This window comes from Acanthamoeba castellanii (genome assembly GCF_000313135.1).
Source record: "Acanthamoeba castellanii str. Neff unplaced genomic scaffold scf7180000084622, whole genome shotgun sequence".
NCBI lineage: Eukaryota > Discosea > Longamoebia > Acanthamoebidae > Acanthamoeba > Acanthamoeba castellanii.
In genome coordinates, this window is record NW_004457643.1 from 43,503 (window position 1) to 59,535 (window position 16,033).

The 16,033-nt window shown below is 59.5% G+C and overlaps 7 protein-coding genes across 7 annotated transcripts; 3 read left to right on the forward strand and 4 right to left on the reverse strand.

The window, feature by feature from the left end:
• Positions 1-191: 191 nt before the first annotated feature.
• ACA1_360080 (uncharacterized protein) lies at positions 192-4,648 on the forward strand (the record flags this gene model as incomplete). The annotated part of the gene is made up of 15 exons (XM_004352418.1): positions 192-297; positions 393-503; positions 619-735; positions 825-1,130; positions 1,205-1,326; positions 1,414-2,394; positions 2,518-2,600; positions 2,731-2,779; positions 2,873-2,998; positions 3,075-3,198; positions 3,301-3,441; positions 3,538-3,653; positions 3,762-4,042; positions 4,154-4,236; positions 4,371-4,648. 15 exons carry the CDS (start codon positions 192-194, stop codon positions 4,646-4,648), a joined length of 3,024 nt encoding a protein of 1,007 aa, XP_004352470.1.
• Positions 4,649-4,711: 63 nt separating this feature from the next.
• On the reverse strand, positions 4,712-5,238 carry ACA1_360090 (uncharacterized protein; the record flags this gene model as incomplete). The annotated part of the gene is made up of 3 exons (XM_004352419.1): positions 4,712-4,813; positions 4,901-5,053; positions 5,152-5,238. 3 exons carry the CDS (start codon positions 5,236-5,238, stop codon positions 4,712-4,714), a joined length of 342 nt encoding a protein of 113 aa, XP_004352471.1.
• Positions 5,239-5,307: 69 nt separating this feature from the next.
• On the forward strand, positions 5,308-6,691 carry ACA1_360100 (uncharacterized protein; the record flags this gene model as incomplete). The annotated part of the gene is made up of 5 exons (XM_004352420.1): positions 5,308-5,392; positions 5,501-5,727; positions 5,824-6,037; positions 6,106-6,207; positions 6,288-6,691. 5 exons carry the CDS (start codon positions 5,308-5,310, stop codon positions 6,689-6,691), a joined length of 1,032 nt encoding a protein of 343 aa, XP_004352472.1.
• Positions 6,692-6,779: 88 nt separating this feature from the next.
• On the reverse strand, positions 6,780-7,996 carry ACA1_360110 (uncharacterized protein; the record flags this gene model as incomplete). Its single annotated transcript, XM_004352421.1, has 5 exons — positions 6,780-7,143; positions 7,265-7,367; positions 7,453-7,560; positions 7,633-7,763; positions 7,833-7,996. The coding sequence occupies 5 exons, from the start codon at positions 7,994-7,996 to the stop codon at positions 6,780-6,782; spliced, it is 870 nt and encodes a 289-aa protein (XP_004352473.1).
• Positions 7,997-8,035: 39 nt separating this feature from the next.
• On the reverse strand, positions 8,036-8,329 carry ACA1_360120 (uncharacterized protein; the record flags this gene model as incomplete). The annotated part of the gene is made up of 1 exon (XM_004352422.1): positions 8,036-8,329. The coding sequence occupies one exon, from the start codon at positions 8,327-8,329 to the stop codon at positions 8,036-8,038; it is 294 nt and encodes a 97-aa protein (XP_004352474.1).
• Positions 8,330-8,580: 251 nt separating this feature from the next.
• On the reverse strand, positions 8,581-11,862 carry ACA1_360130 (exonuclease; the record flags this gene model as incomplete). Its single annotated transcript, XM_004352423.1, has 11 exons — positions 8,581-8,761; positions 8,840-9,524; positions 9,612-9,707; positions 9,793-9,866; positions 9,952-10,041; positions 10,156-10,271; positions 10,367-10,577; positions 10,676-10,843; positions 10,926-11,025; positions 11,097-11,220; positions 11,275-11,862. The coding sequence occupies 11 exons, from the start codon at positions 11,860-11,862 to the stop codon at positions 8,581-8,583; spliced, it is 2,433 nt and encodes an 810-aa protein (XP_004352475.1).
• A 472-nt stretch (positions 11,863-12,334) lies between these two features.
• Positions 12,335-15,997, forward strand: ACA1_360140 (dynamin family protein; the record flags this gene model as incomplete). Its single annotated transcript, XM_004352424.1, has 14 exons — positions 12,335-12,888; positions 12,977-13,071; positions 13,147-13,294; positions 13,315-13,493; positions 13,684-13,819; positions 13,900-14,036; positions 14,120-14,193; positions 14,270-14,460; positions 14,521-14,830; positions 14,915-15,043; positions 15,117-15,272; positions 15,331-15,488; positions 15,567-15,707; positions 15,793-15,997. Coding segments are annotated over 14 exons (2,613 nt in total), but the record flags the coding sequence as incomplete, so codon positions are not given.
• Between the last annotated feature and the right edge of the window lie 36 nt (positions 15,998-16,033).

Here is a 16,033-nt window from a genome sequence, read left to right on the forward strand (position 1 = left end):
ACCGCGCACGAACCCATCTGATCGTACTCGGCCGTGAGCGAGCACACCTCCTTCCCCTGGCCGGGATTATTTGCTGGTCCTTCCTCTTGCGGCTGCCCGGCATTGCAATCAGCATAATAATCGGTAGATCAAATCCCACATCCTGGTGACATCCAAGTCAGTACTCACTGTTCGGCCTGCAGGCACAAAGAATGGACTCGAGTCCTTCTCCGTCGCCGTCGGCTGCACCCTCTGCGACACCTGGCCTGCCGCCTATCATTCCCAGCCCTGCTACACAGTCGGTGCTCTACGATGGCGGTACGCCCTCCTCTAGAACCATCGGCCATGTTGTGTCGCGTGAAGCTTTTGTTTCTCACGCCCGTACTCTGTGCCACACGGATGATGGCGCGCAGGTATTGTGTCCGTGTTGGAGATCAACCTGGTAGTGGGCCTGGTGGCCTTCCTGCTCCTCGCCTATCTGCGATGGCGCAGCCAGCGCAAGCTTTACTTCAAATATTATGGAGGTATGTTCCCCGTGATCATCCCTGCGCTGCTCGTTTGGCCGGCTGGCCTGCTGGTCGGCGTTGGCTCATAATCGCGGACCTCGTTTCATCATCCACTGCTCTGTGTGGCGATCAGGCGAGTACCAACGATTTTGGGAGAACGAGCGGTTCGCAGGCAGCGAGTCCTTTTCCTCCTTTCCTGCTATCGACGAGGAAGGCGAAGCCGAGGTGGAAGCCCTCGTGGAGAGCGAAGGTGACTCGACCCCGACCAACGCCACCTGACGTCACGTGCGCTACATTGCTGACAATCCATCGTCTGCTTGGCATTCCTTTGTGTTGTAGGCGAGGAGCCAGAGGAGGCCATGGCACGGGCAGCAGACCAGGTGAAGAAGAGAGAACTCACTGAGCTGAGCAAGAATGGACCCGAGCGGTTCATGGGCTGGGTGTGGCCCCTTGTGCGCATGTCGAAGCTCGAAGTGGCGGAGAAGTGCGGCAACGACGCCATGATCTACATCCACTTCCAGCGGTGCATGCTCGCCTTTCTGGCGATCTGCGTGGTGCTCGGAATAGCCATATTGCTGCCGGTGAACGTCACCGCCAGCCAGCGCGAAGACAAGGTCCGCTCTGGCTTCTTGTCCACCACCATCGGTACATGTCGCTCTCCTCCTTCTCCTCCTACACAACACACACACAGAGTGATGCTGACGGTTGCCGTGGACCAGGTAACATCAACGACAGCACCGACAAGAGCCGGTACTGGGCGCACTCCTTTGTGTGCGTCATCATCTCCTGCCTTGTGTATGGTCTCGTGTGGCACCTTCGCAAATACCTCATCGCGTGCAAGGTACGTTGGAGATGCGCACATTGAAGCAGTCGTTGGCACTGGTCTCATCGCCGTGAACCCTCTATTTGTCTCTTTCCGAAAACACAGGACAAATTCTTCACCCGGAGTGTGAAGTCAGCCGTGAGCGCGCACACGATCATGATTCGCAACTTCCCGGCGGGCATCGTCAGCGAGGCGGGCATCGCCAAGCACTTCGAGGAGCTGATCGAGACGAACGCGGACCTTCAGCGGAGCGTGGAGCGAGTCCGAGCGAAGCGCCGACGCCGACGCACCCTCAGCCTCGACAGTAGCCGCCGTCATGCCGCCGCTGCCGCCGCCGCCTCCGCCTGGGCCAGGGGCAACGAATTCAACGACGGCGAGCAGGACCCACAAAGCGCCGATGCCACAGCCACCGCAGACGGGGAGAGCAGCGATGCATCTTCCCACAATAGCGGACAGAAGGGGCGAGCTTCCTTTTACCGCTTTGCCGCCGGCCAGGGCGACGAGGACCGGAGCCTTCTGGACGCAGACGGCGGGAGCGAGGCGGGCGAGGGGCGAGCAGAAGTATCGGGCGGCCAGGCGGAAGAGCAGGGGGCGACGAAGCTGGGCTGGTGGGCGCGGCACATGGAAAGGCGAAAGCGGCGGGCGGAGGAGGCGTTGGCGCGCGCCCGCGAGGTGAGCGAGAGCGAGAGCGAGCCGGAGCACGACAAGAAGAAGCCCAGCGTGGTGTCGGTCCACGTGGCGTGGGAGGTGCGGGACGTGCTCGGCGCGCTGGAGACCTACAAGGACATCGACGACCAGCTCGACCACTACCGCCAGGAGCGAATGCTGCGGGGCCAACGCCCGCTCGTGTGGTTCCCGCCGTCGTCCACGCTGACCGAGAAGCTCATCTACCTGGTCCTGCACTTCGGCACGATCGTGGAGGGCATCGTCTACGGCGGCGTGCGCGGCCGGCTCGATGCCATCCGCGAGCTCAAGCGCAAGAAGGCCGAGCAGAAGAAGGAGGTGGCGCGGACGAAGCAGCGAGCCAGAGCGGCGCGCGCCACCGGCATCGTCTTCGTCACGTTCTCCTCCAGCGTCGTGGCCAAGGTACGCCTCCGTTTTTGTTTGTTTGCGGACTGAGGGGTGAGGTCGTCTGCAAGGAGGAGAGGGCACTGACTCTGATATCTCTCTCTCTCTGTGTGTGTGTGTGCTCTCGCTCTCTCTCTGAAGGTGGTCACCAACATCTACCGGAAGCACACGCGCCTCTGGAATCTCAATCGCTGGCTTGCAGACGACCTCACCCCTCAGTCCAAGTGCGGCACCACTCCCGACACTCTAATGACTCTCACCAACTGCTCTCGCGAGCTGCCGTGGACAGATACACTGACCCATGTCACACGTTGGGCGGGCAAAATCCACCCGTCACAGGGCTCTCTCGGACAGGCATTGGATCGTAAGCATGGCGCCCGAGCCGGAGGACATCATATGGCCCGTACGCTCGCCTTCCCCTCTCCCCATTTGCCACGGCAGCGCCGTTCTCAATTGCGTGTGTGTACACGTGCCTGTCGTCATTGTCATGGTGCAGAACCTGGGCATCGGCAAGTGGGAGAAGCGGCTGCGCGTCGTCTACGTCAACCTCACGCTCCTCTTCTTCTTTTCATTTTTCACCACACCCCTCTCCATCATCTCTGCCCTCCAGCCTCTCAAACAGGTTCGCCCCCCCCCTCGCACGCCGCCACCATCCACGGCTCTCACGTGGTGCCCTCTCTATGGCTGGCGCACATTAGGCCCCACTTTTTGCCGACATCATCAACAGTCTGCACGCGTGGAACAACGGAGCCATCCTCTTCGCCTACCTTCCCACGCTCTTCCTCTTGGCCGTCACCACCATCCTGCCCCTCGTCATCTGGTGTACGTAGCCCGCCCACGCAGCCTTTCGCGCCTCCCCCCCTCTCCCCGGTGGTCGGTGTTGCTGTGAAGCTCTGAACGCGGCGCTTGCGCGGTGTGAAACAGTTTCGTCCATGTTCGAGGGTCATCACACGGTGTCGTCGACGCACAAGTACCTGGTGGTGAAGACCTATGTCTTCCTCCTCTTCAGCGTGCTTCTCCTCCCGTCTCTCTTCCTCACCTCCCTCGACGCCCTCATCCGCAAAGGTTCGCCGCGCCACTCCCCTACCCACGCCACTCGCACCCTATCCGTATACGCTGCAAAAGGCTTACATGCGCACGCTGCACTTAACACTCGCACAGGATGGGACAACAGGCAACACCTCAACGTTCTCTTTTCGGGCCTTTTCCTGCCTAACTCGGCTGCGTTCTTCATCAACTACATCATCCAGATGGCCATCGTAGGTCAAATCGTCGAGGTACCCTTCGGCCACTCGCGCACACACGCACGCACACAGCATGCCCGTGCGCAATTTACTCACACTCCGTCTATCGTTTGTCGTATGGTGCGCTTTCTCACCAACCAGGTGATGCGATTGCCAGAGCGCCTGCAGTCGCTCCTCCTCAAGTGGAAGGCCGTCACGATCTCCCAGAAGAAGCGTGCCGACGAATACGCCTACCCGCACGAATACGGCATGCAGTATGCCTACATGATGGTCTTCTTCGCCACCATCCTCACCTTCAGCACCATCGCGCCGCTCATCCTCCCCTTCGGAACGCTCTACTTCATGTGCAAGCACTTCCTCGACACCTACCTGCTCGTCCACGTGCGTCCGCGAGAGTTTGACAGCGACGGCAGCATGCTTTGGTACGCCCAACTCAACCACATGCGTGTTTACCTCCGAGCTCTATTTCTCGTTCGTATCACATTACGTATGTAGCATATATCTATCTATGCTGACTCGTCGGCTTTCTCTAGGATCGTGCTACGGGTGATGCTCTTCACGGCGGTGTTGTTCCAGTCGCTCATGTTCATCTTCCTGTCTCTGCACGGCACAGCTGGTACGACTCGTTCCCCGTAAATGAGCTGTCTGTCGGCGCGTGGCACCTGCTGGGCTTGCTTACAGGTAGTGCTACTGCTCTGTTCTGTTCTGTTCTGCTCTCTTCTCTCTCTCTCTCTCTCTCTCTGCCCACAGGCCAGATGACGTTCGTGGGGGTGGTGTTGGCGCTGGCGCTGGCGGCGTTCTTCGCGGCCTACATGTCGGGCGTGGACATCTTCCACTTCGACAAGGGACCCAAGCCCAACACGCTCCCCAAGGAGGCCAACTGGATGCGCGTCTTCCGCACGGCCTACCAGCACCCGTGCTGGCGTCAGGGCCACCACCACCACCTGCAGCACACGCACATGCACCGCCACCCGACCCTCCGCGCCAGTGGCGCCGTCGCTGGCTCCGGCGTTCAGGCCCACCCGTGAGAGTAGTCTCTCTTCGCTCCAGTTCAGACGTCAGCCCCCAACAACAAGGCAGAGAAGGCTTTGTCACGACTTCTTTTTCTTATTCTTGGTGCCCAAGGCTTGATCGAACACGTCGCTGATGGCCTCCTCCAGCCCCTCCGTATTGTCGTCCTGCAACGGTGGTGTCTGTTGTGCAGCGCAACGGCAGAGATCAGCAGTGAGCAGTGGACAGGGAGAGCCAGAAGGAGTAGAGGCAAGGGGGGGGGGTGGCACCATGAGGGAGGCAGCGTCGAGGACCGCCTTTTCGATGGCCTTGGTGTTGCCCTCGAGCGTGGGGTTGATGGTCACATGCGTCAGCAGCCCCCGGCCGTTTTGCTCCAGCAGCACCGCCCCGTCACTGGAGGTGAACACCAGCTTTCTGGCATTCTGAGAGGCATCAAGATAGAAACATGCATGGCGCACAAATCCTCACGTTAGATTGTGCAGAATGGCCAGTTGGCAGACCACTCTTGCAAGGGTCATACAGCGCTCTCTTCGGCACTTCGTAGCTGCTGGACCAGGCTCCCAAGGAACTGGGACTCCGAGCGGCCACCACCTCTTCCCCGCTTCATGTTGGATATTGGTTGCTTTTCTTTTTCTTGCAGTTAGAAAAACACAAAAGAAAAGCACAAGAGGCAAAGATGGAGCACGAAGAAGAGGGCCGAGGGCACAACGATGTGCTCTTCGTTTCGACCACCACGCATCTCGACGCACCATTCCTTGCAGGTACGCAATTTCGGAAAAACCAGAGATTGAATCCCATCCTGGCCTCACGCGGCGCCTCTGGCCCAGGAATGGCGCGAGTGCGTGCATCCCGTGCTGGTGCTCAGCCAGGAACAGGAGGAGCGCCGGTTCAGGCCGATGACACCGAAGTGCAAGAAGACGGTGGCGATGAGGACGCACTGCGGTGGGTTCTCGACACGCGATACTACACGGCCGAGTTGCAGCTCGTGCGGGTGCGTCACGCCGAAGACGCGGCCGCCAACGTCGAAGCTTCGGTCCAGGCCAAGCTGCCTCGAGGCGCGTGCGATGCGTTCCTTCTGCTCTGCGACGCGGCCGAGGTGCCTTCACCCATCCACGTCGTTCCTCTCTTTGGGCGTTCAGCTGCTCACCTCTGCCGGCGGCCACGGCGTCTCCACCACGTGGTGGGCCTCTAGGCAGGGACTAGCGCCAAGCTGCAGAGGTGGCAGGCCATGCTCGAGGAACTGGCGCCCGCGGTGCAGCTCTGCGTCGCCCATGCGGGACCGAACCAGGAGCAGCACCAAGCCAACGTGCGCGCGATCGAGGAGTGGTGCAACGAAAACGCAGTAGAGCTGGTCCTCTGGAATCCCCTCGATGAGGGCAGCGGCGTCGGCGAGGCCTCGCCGGGCGGTATGCCCTACACGAGACCCGCGCGCATCGTGCATGTGAACTCACTCACAGCCATGTTGTGACCACAGGCTTGCTGAGCGAGAGGCACGGCCTGGACCGAGTGTTGGAAGCTCTAGAGGCGAACATGTGGCCCGCCATGACCATGAAGCCGCGCACCGGCTTCCTTCGACGTACACTTCACCCTCTCTCTCCCTTGCTTTTCGATTGCCATCTTATAACGTGACGACACATCCAACCCAACCGAGAGCAGCCATCAGTTTGCCCGACGAAGAGAGCGTACACGAGAGCGAAGGCGATGATGACGAGGAAGCGGGGGAGAAGGAGACGGTCGTGCCATCAGAGACGCAGCAGCAACAGCAGCTTGAGACCAAGCAGAAGGGAGAAGAAGAGATGATGAAGAAGGTGAATGAGCGAAAAGAGGCACCAGCAGGCCCTGAGCCAACGAATAAGGAAGACGCGGAGGAGGAGTGGACAGACGACGTCGAGGAGCACTTCGACAAGGCCTTCAAGCAGCTGGCGGGCCTGCGGGAGGCGCGACAGCAATCGGCGCAGATGAGCGACCAGCAGCGGCGCGACTTTGCCGCCGACGCCGCGTTGGCGCTCGCCCGCGCCTTCGGCCTCGACCTCGAGAACGACTCCTCCGACAGCGATTGACCGCCGCCGCAGCCGGCGAGACCACGCAGACGAGAGAACAACAACAGATTTTATGCAGAAGAACGAGAAAAGAAGAGGATGATGAAGATCAAGAAGAAGAAGGAGCGGAGGAGCCGATGGTGGGAGGGACGGCGGTGGAGGGTCGGGAGAGGGTGCAGACGTGGATGAGGTCGAACTCGTCCTTTTGCACGGCCACGCGCGGGTCCTTGGCCTTCTCCTGCTCGGCGAAGGCGAGCAGCTTGCGCATGTCCATGAACTGCTGCCGCAGGCCCAGCTTCTGGGTGATGCCCTCGAACTGCTCCTTCCGCCTCTCGTACCGGTAGTTGTTGGTCGACAGCACCAGCCGCCCACCCTCGTTCTTGCTCAGGTCGTCTTCGTTGTAGTCCGTGTCGTTGACCGGCAGCAGATAGTGCGCCGTCGCCAGCAGCAGCGGAATGCACTCGCTCTCATACCTGGCAGGCACCCATGCGGTCAGGTGGGCGCACGACACACGCCACACCGCACACACACACACACACACACACACACACATAGGAGAGAGAGAGAGAGAGAGGACGGGCAATGGATGCGTACACGCAGCCGGAGCCGATGATGATGTCGAACGGGCCGTACTGCTGGTTGAACTCGACCACGCCCTCGCCCCACGTCAGCTTGGCCGCCTGCATGTCGGTGCCCACTGCGCGCCCCGCTCGGAGTGGTGAGCGGACGCATGCGGGTGGCGTAGATGGATGGTAAGCAGGGGAAGAAAGGCGTGGTGGTACGGTGGGAGTTGAGCTGGATGTTGCGCTGGAGAAGGTCCACCACCTTGTCGTGGTAGTCGGTCATCACCACCCGCTTGCAGTACACAGACGCAAGGATGCCGTTCAGGCCTAAGCGGCAGCACCCATCGTTACAGGGTTGTCACCAGCACGAACGTCGGACATCAAAAGAAGAACGCGTACCCGGCCCAGCGCCGAGCTCGAGGACGGTCTTGTCCTTGAAGAGGTCCTTGTTCAGCACCATCCAGTGGCCCAAGATTTGGGCGTTGGGCCACACCATTTGGCCCAGCAGATGAGTGTTCTGCACAAAATCACTAAAAATCGCATTGAATTTAATCACATGAGATTGTGGACAGTTTTCTCCCAAGACAGCAAGGGCGTACCCAAGGCTCTCGATTTTGATCTCCTTGCCATCAAAGATGAACGTGGTGTGATCGTATTGGTGCTCCGCATCGAAAATCTCGAAAAAGTTAGCAGGCTCCTCCTCTTCTTCCTCCTCCTCCTTCTGCACCTCCTTCGCCACCTTTTCCTCTTGTGGGTTCTCCATCTTCAATCGTCGGCTCGTCTTCAATTCCGGTGATTTGAATCAATGTAATTTAAAAAAACTAAAACTGAGATCCAAAAAGTGGAGGTGTTGGAGTCGATACGCAGCTTCCCGAGAGGACCCACTCAGGGCTGTGATCCCTCCACCAAGGGGACCGGCGTCTTTTCCCTGCTCTGTCAACCAGCCTGAGGCGGTGCGACGCTCATCATCGACCTTGAAGCCCTCACCTCCGCGAGGGCCACAATGTCGAGTCTCCTTCTGGAATGGGGCAGCGGCCTTGGGCGTGGGCCTAAACCCCCGTTCGTCTACGCACGCCACCAATCCCTCCACCCACATGCCCCGCAAGCACGGTGACAGCCCGCTGCTTAGGCGGGCCGGCGAACGAACGAAACACACGCCGCCCGTTTTGACCGACGCTCTCGACCAGGCGCCGAGCCATTATGGGAGCCGTGACTCCGATCACAACTGTTGGGTGGGGGGCCCCACTGCTCGTTGTAAGATTTAGACTAGATGATGCGTGTACGGCGTTGTGTGAGGGAAAGTGAAGGCGACAACGGGCCACTTGTGGCGTTGCCGGATGCATTGCACTACTCACTCTTCTCCGCTGTTGTTGTTGTGGTTGTGGCGGCTTCGTCGCTGCTGCTGCTGCTGGGCGGCTTGACGGCCCAGAAGGTTCGGCCCTTCCGCGCCCACTCCACGGCCTCCTGCAGCGTGCGATCCCTTTCCGGCGTCCACGCGGGACCCTCGTCCTTCTTCTCCCTTTGCAGCCTGCGCAGAGGCCGCGACCACAACCCAGACGAGGCCGTGAGTGGGAGTGAGCTTTGGGGTGTGAGACGTGGTGCGTACCTGAACACGTCCACGATGGGGCCGCGGCCGGTGACCACCATTAGAAGACCGTTGGGTGGAAGCGCGTCGTAGATGCGGCCCACGCGTTGGTCGATGTCGGCCAGGTGCTTCTCGAACGAGCCCGGCGGGGGCGGCGGGGGTCCACCCGAACCAGCTGCAGAGCCTCCTGACTGTCGCGCGCAGCTGGCAAAGTGGTCCTCAAAGGTGTGGAGCTGGGTGAAGATGAAGTCCGCCCGACTGTCGCTGCCCAGGTGCGCCGTCAGTCGGTCCACGATCTCTTCGTCGGTGTTGCAGGCGCAGGTGGTGAGCAGGTTGGGCGGCGGCACGAATGACGACGAAGAAGAAGACGACGACGACGACGATGACGGCAGGGGAAGGAGTGCGGTGGGGGTGGGGAGAAGCCCGTCGCCGGCCTTGGCGAGCTTGCTGGGGCTGGGCATGAAGGCATCGGCCGGGCCTCGGGTGCGCTGGGGCGGGACGTATCTCTGCAGGGCGACGAGGCGATCGATGACGGTCACCTTCCTGTTCGCGTTCCGCACCTTGATGAAGAGGTTCTCGCCGTCGTCCTTGTCCGACACTTCCACGTCTCCGCTCTTGCTGACGTGCACCCCGGCTTGTGCCACCTTCAGCAGAATCAGCTCCATGACCGCCTTGGCGTCCTCCACACTGCAATGGCCGTCGTGACCTGCAGGGAAAGCCCAGAGAGAGAGAGAGAGAGAGGTGAGTCCAACGCGGGCACCAGCGCTGGCTCAGAAAAGAGTCGGACACCCACCTTGTTGAATGAGCCGCTTGAGGAACTTCTCGGTCAGGTAGCGCAGGGAATTCTTGAACGGCGGCCCGTTGGCGTGAGGGAAATGCATCGTGGTGTCTGCCCCCCCCCCAACGGACAGCCATGCGTTTAGACCAGAGCCATGCATCGAATAAAAGGTCGTTGTGGACGCGGCGCGGTGTACCAATGACCCTCTTGTGAAACAGCCGAAGCGCCAGCAAATCGTTCTCCACCGAATGGCCGGCGATGATCGTCTTCCTACGACCGGGTCGCACCACTGGAGTCAGAAAGACCCGGAAAAGCCGCACAAGGTCGGGGGGAGGAGTGGGGATAAAAGCGTTACCTGGTAATGCCCAGGTCGTGGAAGGCCTTGTGAACGTCCTCCAGGTGAGTGGTGACGCCGGTCATCATCTCCTCGGTTATTCCGCTCCACCTGATTGCACCACCCGAGTAGAGAGGGGGGTCAGCTTCATCAACACCACACACACACACACACACACACACACAACACACACACACACACACTGACGGTGTGGCGTTGCAGTACCGCGTCAGGTAGTCGGTGATGGGCTTGTGCGGTTTGACCAGTTGGTCATAGAGCACGTTGTAGTTGTCGTCGATGACACTGACGCGAGTGAGCTCGTGGCCATCTTCCGTCAGGCACTGCACACACGCCCTCGTGCAGTGTCAGGAACACATGGCTAGCGGCGATAGCAGCCAATGACCAGAAATCCCTCACGCTCGCGGGGGGCACGTACCATCTCACAGTCGATGGCGACGATGGGCAGGTGCTTGCGCTTCACGCCCTCCTTCTTCTCCATCTTCTTGGGCAGTCGCACAAACAGCGACAAGTTGGGCGGAGGCCGGTTCGACGAGCCCGTCAGCCAGTCCTCTCGCTTCGACACCTTGTAGATGGGGAACCGGCTGGCCTTCATCTCCTCCTGCGTGGCGATGAACTCCTCGAACAGGCTGACCACCGCCGCCGTGCGTAAGCAAGGATTGGGGAGAGAGTTCGGTCAGGTACGCACAACGTGGGTGGCTGGTGATGAGGGTGCGCATCCAAATACCTGGCCCTGTCCGTCGGGTCGGGCAGCTTGCTCACCAGCTCTTGGTACTGCTCCTGAAGCAGAACGGCGACCTCCTTCTCCACTTCCTTGGCCTGCGAGGTGGACATCTTCTTCTGCAGGTTCGCATCCGTGAGGATCAGGGTGGCCACCGTCTCGAAGACGCGGTACCTGGCGATGTACCCAACATGCGGGTCCCGTCAGACTGATGACCACACAACCACTTGTGGGGTGAAGCGCCATGCACACGTACTTACTGCCCGGAGCATTGAAGGCCGTCGCCTTCTGGAAGACGCCGCCTTCTTCTGTGGTCAGCATGTTCTTGAGCAGGCCCTTGTGCTTGATGAGCTCGGCTGCGAGAGAGAAGGCATGATGAGCAAAACAACGAACGGCAACGAACGCGACGCTGATGCAGGTCACGTACCCTGGCCAAGCGATCGAATAACGACCATCACGGTGGTGGGCAAGGTAGCGGGGTTGCTGAAGAACACCGCCGGCGAGGGCTTGGCCTGCACGGCGTAGAGCCACAGCAGGAAGTCGCGCAGGTCCTGCCAAGCCAACATGGAAGGTGAGAATCTCCATTTGTATTGAGCAGGAAGGACCCAGCACGCCACCTTGGTCTTGAGCTGGGCGGCCAAGAGGTCCACCGAGGGGTTGGAGCTGCCAGTGTTGGAGTGGTGCAGCAGCTTCTGCTTCTTGCTCTTCTTGGGCTTCTTGGGCTTCTTCTTCTTCGTGCCGGCGGAGGGAGTAGGACTGGGCTCGTCCAATGCCTTGGCGGGCGTCGTGGCGGGTGCCGCCAGGAAGGCCGTCAGGGCCTCGAGCTTCCTCTTCTTGTCCGTCACGGACTGGCGCGCTTCGGCGACCACCTCCTGCCGGGTGCGGCTGCGCGAAGAAGATGCAGAAGACGAGGAGGAAGACGTGGTGGATGAGGCAGAGGTCACCTCTTCTTGCTCCTCCGATGTGCGCGTGCGGAAGGCACGCTTTTTTCGTGACGTAGGCGGAGTATTGGCCTGCTCCTGCTCTGATGGCTGAATCTTACCGCCATCGCCATCAGCACCGAATTTGCGTTTCTTCATTTTCTGCAGGCTCCCCGTCCAAGCCTGACGAATGGACGCCACAAAGCCGGACTCCTTTCGCTTGCCCGAAGGATTATCGCCTCCTCCGCCATTAGATGCATCTGATCCGTCCATCTTCTTTATGTCCACTCCGCAACGGAAGAACCAAAAATGATTTTAAAAAAATAATGAAAATGAAAAACACGAAAGAATCCGAGAAATCGTTCATCATTTATTGCCGCCAAGGGATGAGTTGAATATGTGAAGTCCTGGGCTGAGGTGACAATTGGTTCATTGTTTCATCTTCCGCTTCACTCCACGAGAAACAACCCGTCGTCTGACGATGCGTACCTGTACGGCCTGGATGGATCTTTCTGTCTTTATTTTTTATTTTTTAGATTTGAAAGCTGCAGCTTTTGCGCAGCTTTCGTAGGTCGGCGTTTGGTCTCGATTGGTCCAATGGCTGGCGCCTCTCCGAGCAACAACGCGGCCAAAAAGAGGGAGACCCTTGACATCGGATCACCATCCGTGGCGGCTGTGTGTGGACTAAAGCGCGAACCTATCCACCCACTTCCTCCTCCTCCTCCTCGCCATGAGTACGCCCAGCGCAGCAGCCTCTGAGGCCAAGTCGCCCCGTAAGGCTCCTGAACCCGAGAAGAAGCCCGCTCCAGCCACCCCCGCCCCCGCCGCAGCTGCCCTCACCACCGCCCCCGCCGCGACTGAAGCGGCTGGAGCCGAGAAAAAGGCATCTGGAGGACTCGCAGCCAGGAAGAAGAAGAAGGAGATGGAAGACGCCTCAGCTTCGGCCTCATCGGATGACGACTCTGTATCGTCGGAGAAGGCGCGTCGCCCGAAGAAGGAACGGCCAGACGCCGCGAAGAAGCACGGAACGGCGCGGAAGGAGAAGATCAAGGTGCCCAGCAGCACCGGATCGGCCGGTCTCTTCCTCAAGAAGGCCGAAGAGAAGCCGGCCAAGGGCGATTCGAAGGTCAGCGAGGGCGGCGAGGGGGGCGTGCCCGCCCTCAAGCTGTCGCAGGAGAAGCTCGAGGATGAAGAGCTCGAGGCCATGCGCCTCAATCCGGCCTACGCCAAGAAGACGGACCTCAAGGTCCCCTTCCCCGTCTACGAAGCCTACCAGAAGATCTCTGAGTTTGCCTCCACGTACACTTGCCCCCCCCACTTCACCCGACCCCCCATATATTCATCTTCATTCCCGTCTTAATCTTTTTACTTGTTTGCCCCTACTTAGGATGTACACATCGTGGGAGGAGGCCGAGGTGGTCTTTGTTGGACCCCGAGGAAGCGGCAAGACCACTCTCATTGAGAGCATTCTCGGCCACCCTGGTGCGTTTCCCTCTGTGTGTGCGCCCTCTCGCTGGGTGAAGAGAATCATCGCCTAATTCTCGCCACGACGTGTAGTGTCGGTGGTGCGAGAGGAGGCGAGTAGCGAGGGCACCAGCAGGAGGCCTCTGTTCATTCACATGCTTAACAACCTGAGCTGCGAGGAACCGCGCGTCACCATCAAGCGAGAACAGGCCAAGGCCAAGGGGGAGCTTTCTCCGGACAAGTGCGCTCTCTTTCTCATAGACACCGCACCCCGCTGGGCACTCTTCTCACCGTGGCACACAACGCAATTGATAGAGTGGTCAACATCGAGGAGCTGCCGGCGGAACTTGAGAAGAGGAACGCGCTCAGCGGCTCCGCTCCGATTCGTGTCATCTACGAGTGGCGCTACACCTGGAACCTCACACTCATCGATACGCCCGGTACGTCGCCGCCATACCACGTGACTGTGCAGTTGTCCAGCCACAAGGTGGGTGACTGACGTGCATGGCTCTTAGGCTTGATGATGGACAACGTCGTATCGACCCCCGACACCAGCGTCGGTACTGCTCGCCGCCACACACACGCCCCACATCCGCTAGACCTAATCGATCTGCACCCCGCTCACACCAGGCTCAGCCACCTACTCTCGGTCGAGCGACATCGAAACGCTCGCCGACCGCCAAAAGGCCAAGCTTGACAAAACGGCAGAGGAGTTGGTTACCCCGCCGCACCGTCTGATCGTTGCCGTGGAGCAATCTCAGAAATGGTACCTATCTGGACATGGCGGATTGATGTGCGCGTGTGTGTGTCGGTTGGTCTCAAACAGACGTTCGTCCCCATCACCAGGGATGGTGTGCAAATGGTGGACTGGGTGACGAGGGTTGACCCGAGAAGAAGCAGGACGATATTCGTCTACACCAAGTTCTTCCACAACACCCTCCGAAACATGGCCACCACCAAGGACCTCAATGACTACTTTGCTGGTACGGACATGGACATCATGCCCGGTCTCTCTATTCTTGGCATGCGAGCTTAATGCAGTCTCCCACCTGTGTCAATCTCACAGGCGCCCCGATCAACGGAGCCTTCTTCGTTTCCGTGTTCTCCGCTTCGCTGCGAGCCAAGCTCATACCGGACAGGGTAACTATCCACTCGGCACATGGAGTGCTGACGCGTGTGGTATCTAAACTGATCGCATCGTTCGAACCATAACCAGGCGGAGTACGCGACAAAGGTGAAGCTTGCGTCCCAGCGAGACATGAACTTGTTGGAGCAGCTCAAGTACGACAAAAACTACTCGCAGTGGCTCGAGGTCCACTCCCTCAAGAAGTACATCCTCGAAAAGACCTGGAAGCTGTACTACGACAACATCCCCAAGCTGCTCACCTCCATGAACTCGGAGAAGAGGTAACCTTGTTCTGTTGCAATCAAGTGGGCTTCAGCTGATCTGGTGGTGCTGTTTGGCAGTGAGATGAACAAGAAGATGGAGCGAGCGGCCAGGGAGCTGGAGGACCTGAAGCTGCACAACCTGCGCAGCATTGCCGCCACCTATCTCATGGAGTTCCTGCACGCGGTGTCCCGCTTGATCGAGGGCACCAGCGAGGGCATGCCATCGCTCTACGGCTCGACATCGGAGGAGGAGAGGCAGCTGCTGGGCGAGTGGATCGACGCCAAGAAGGACCTGATCAAGGTCAAGAGGAAGTGGAAGCTGCCTTACCTCGACATCAAGCTCTACGGCGGCCAGCAGTTCGAACGCCTCTTGTCCGAATTCAAGATGGTACGCTCGCGCACCACTGTCTCGAGTCCCGCCACCCTCCAAGCCAACACTAGTGCGCAAACAACCTTTTCACGTTTACAATAGGTTGTCGAGCACACGGCAAGTGTGAAGGCCACGTCTGATGAGCTGGCCAACGCCGAAAGGCGAAACGGTACTTCGATGGACCAGTTGGCGTGGGCGGCGTCGGACGCGGCCCAGAGACACTCCCAGCAGGTGCGTACGGCTCGCGCAAATAGGAGAGTATTTGCTTTAGCCGGATGCTGACCCCCGCCACACGTCCGTACAGGAGTTCTATCCGCTCATCCAACAATTGAGCAAGCGAGCGGTGCACATTTTCCAGCATCTGGGCCGCGTGGCCGAGAACATGGTCGAGAGCAAGAGGAAGGCCTCCCGGGCCGGCCACACCTCATCCATCGACGAGATCGAATACATCGACGTTGCGGTTCGTGTAGAGTTGGGGGGGGGGCTTAACGCAGTTGTTGACACCTTCCGCATTGCAGGCTGGAGGTCTGCTCGACAAGGTGGAGAGCTTCCCCTACTTCAAGAAGAAGGTCCTGGAGCTGTACGAGCAGTTCGTGGAAAGACGAGCGCAGTACAGTCAGGAGAGGAGCATGGACGAGTTCTACTGCACCCGCCTGATCTATTGGGAGATCACCAAGTACGAACGCGCTACCTGCAGTCCCCCCCCCATCACAACTTGACGACCACACCGCTGACTTGTGATTGCCCATCATAGCTTCGAGAGCCTGCCCGATGACTACACCTCGAGAGGACAGGAGAGCGTGGCCAGGCTCGCCGACTCTCTCTGGGAAGACATGCGCACCCGCATCGCCCACAACGTGGCCCTCAAGTGCCACCACTTCTTCCTCGTCCCCATGTACCTTACCTCCTAGGGAGCTCCCTCCCTTGTCTCCATTGTCACCGATAGTCGAGACTCACACATTCCTCCCCACGCACATCAGGGAGACGGAGCTGCCGTCCGAGTTGCAGTCGCACTTCTCGTGCCTCTCCGATGCGCAGATTGAGGAGATCTTTGAGGTGCACCCGATCCGAGAGCGACTCACCCAGGAGCTCGCCGGGCTCAAGACTCGGCTGGCCAAGTGCGAGGAGAACCTCAAGAGCTTCACCACCGCTGCCTCCAGCTTCTCCAACTCCTTCAACTTGTAACACCATCATGGTCCCTCTAGAAGACAATCATCGAGC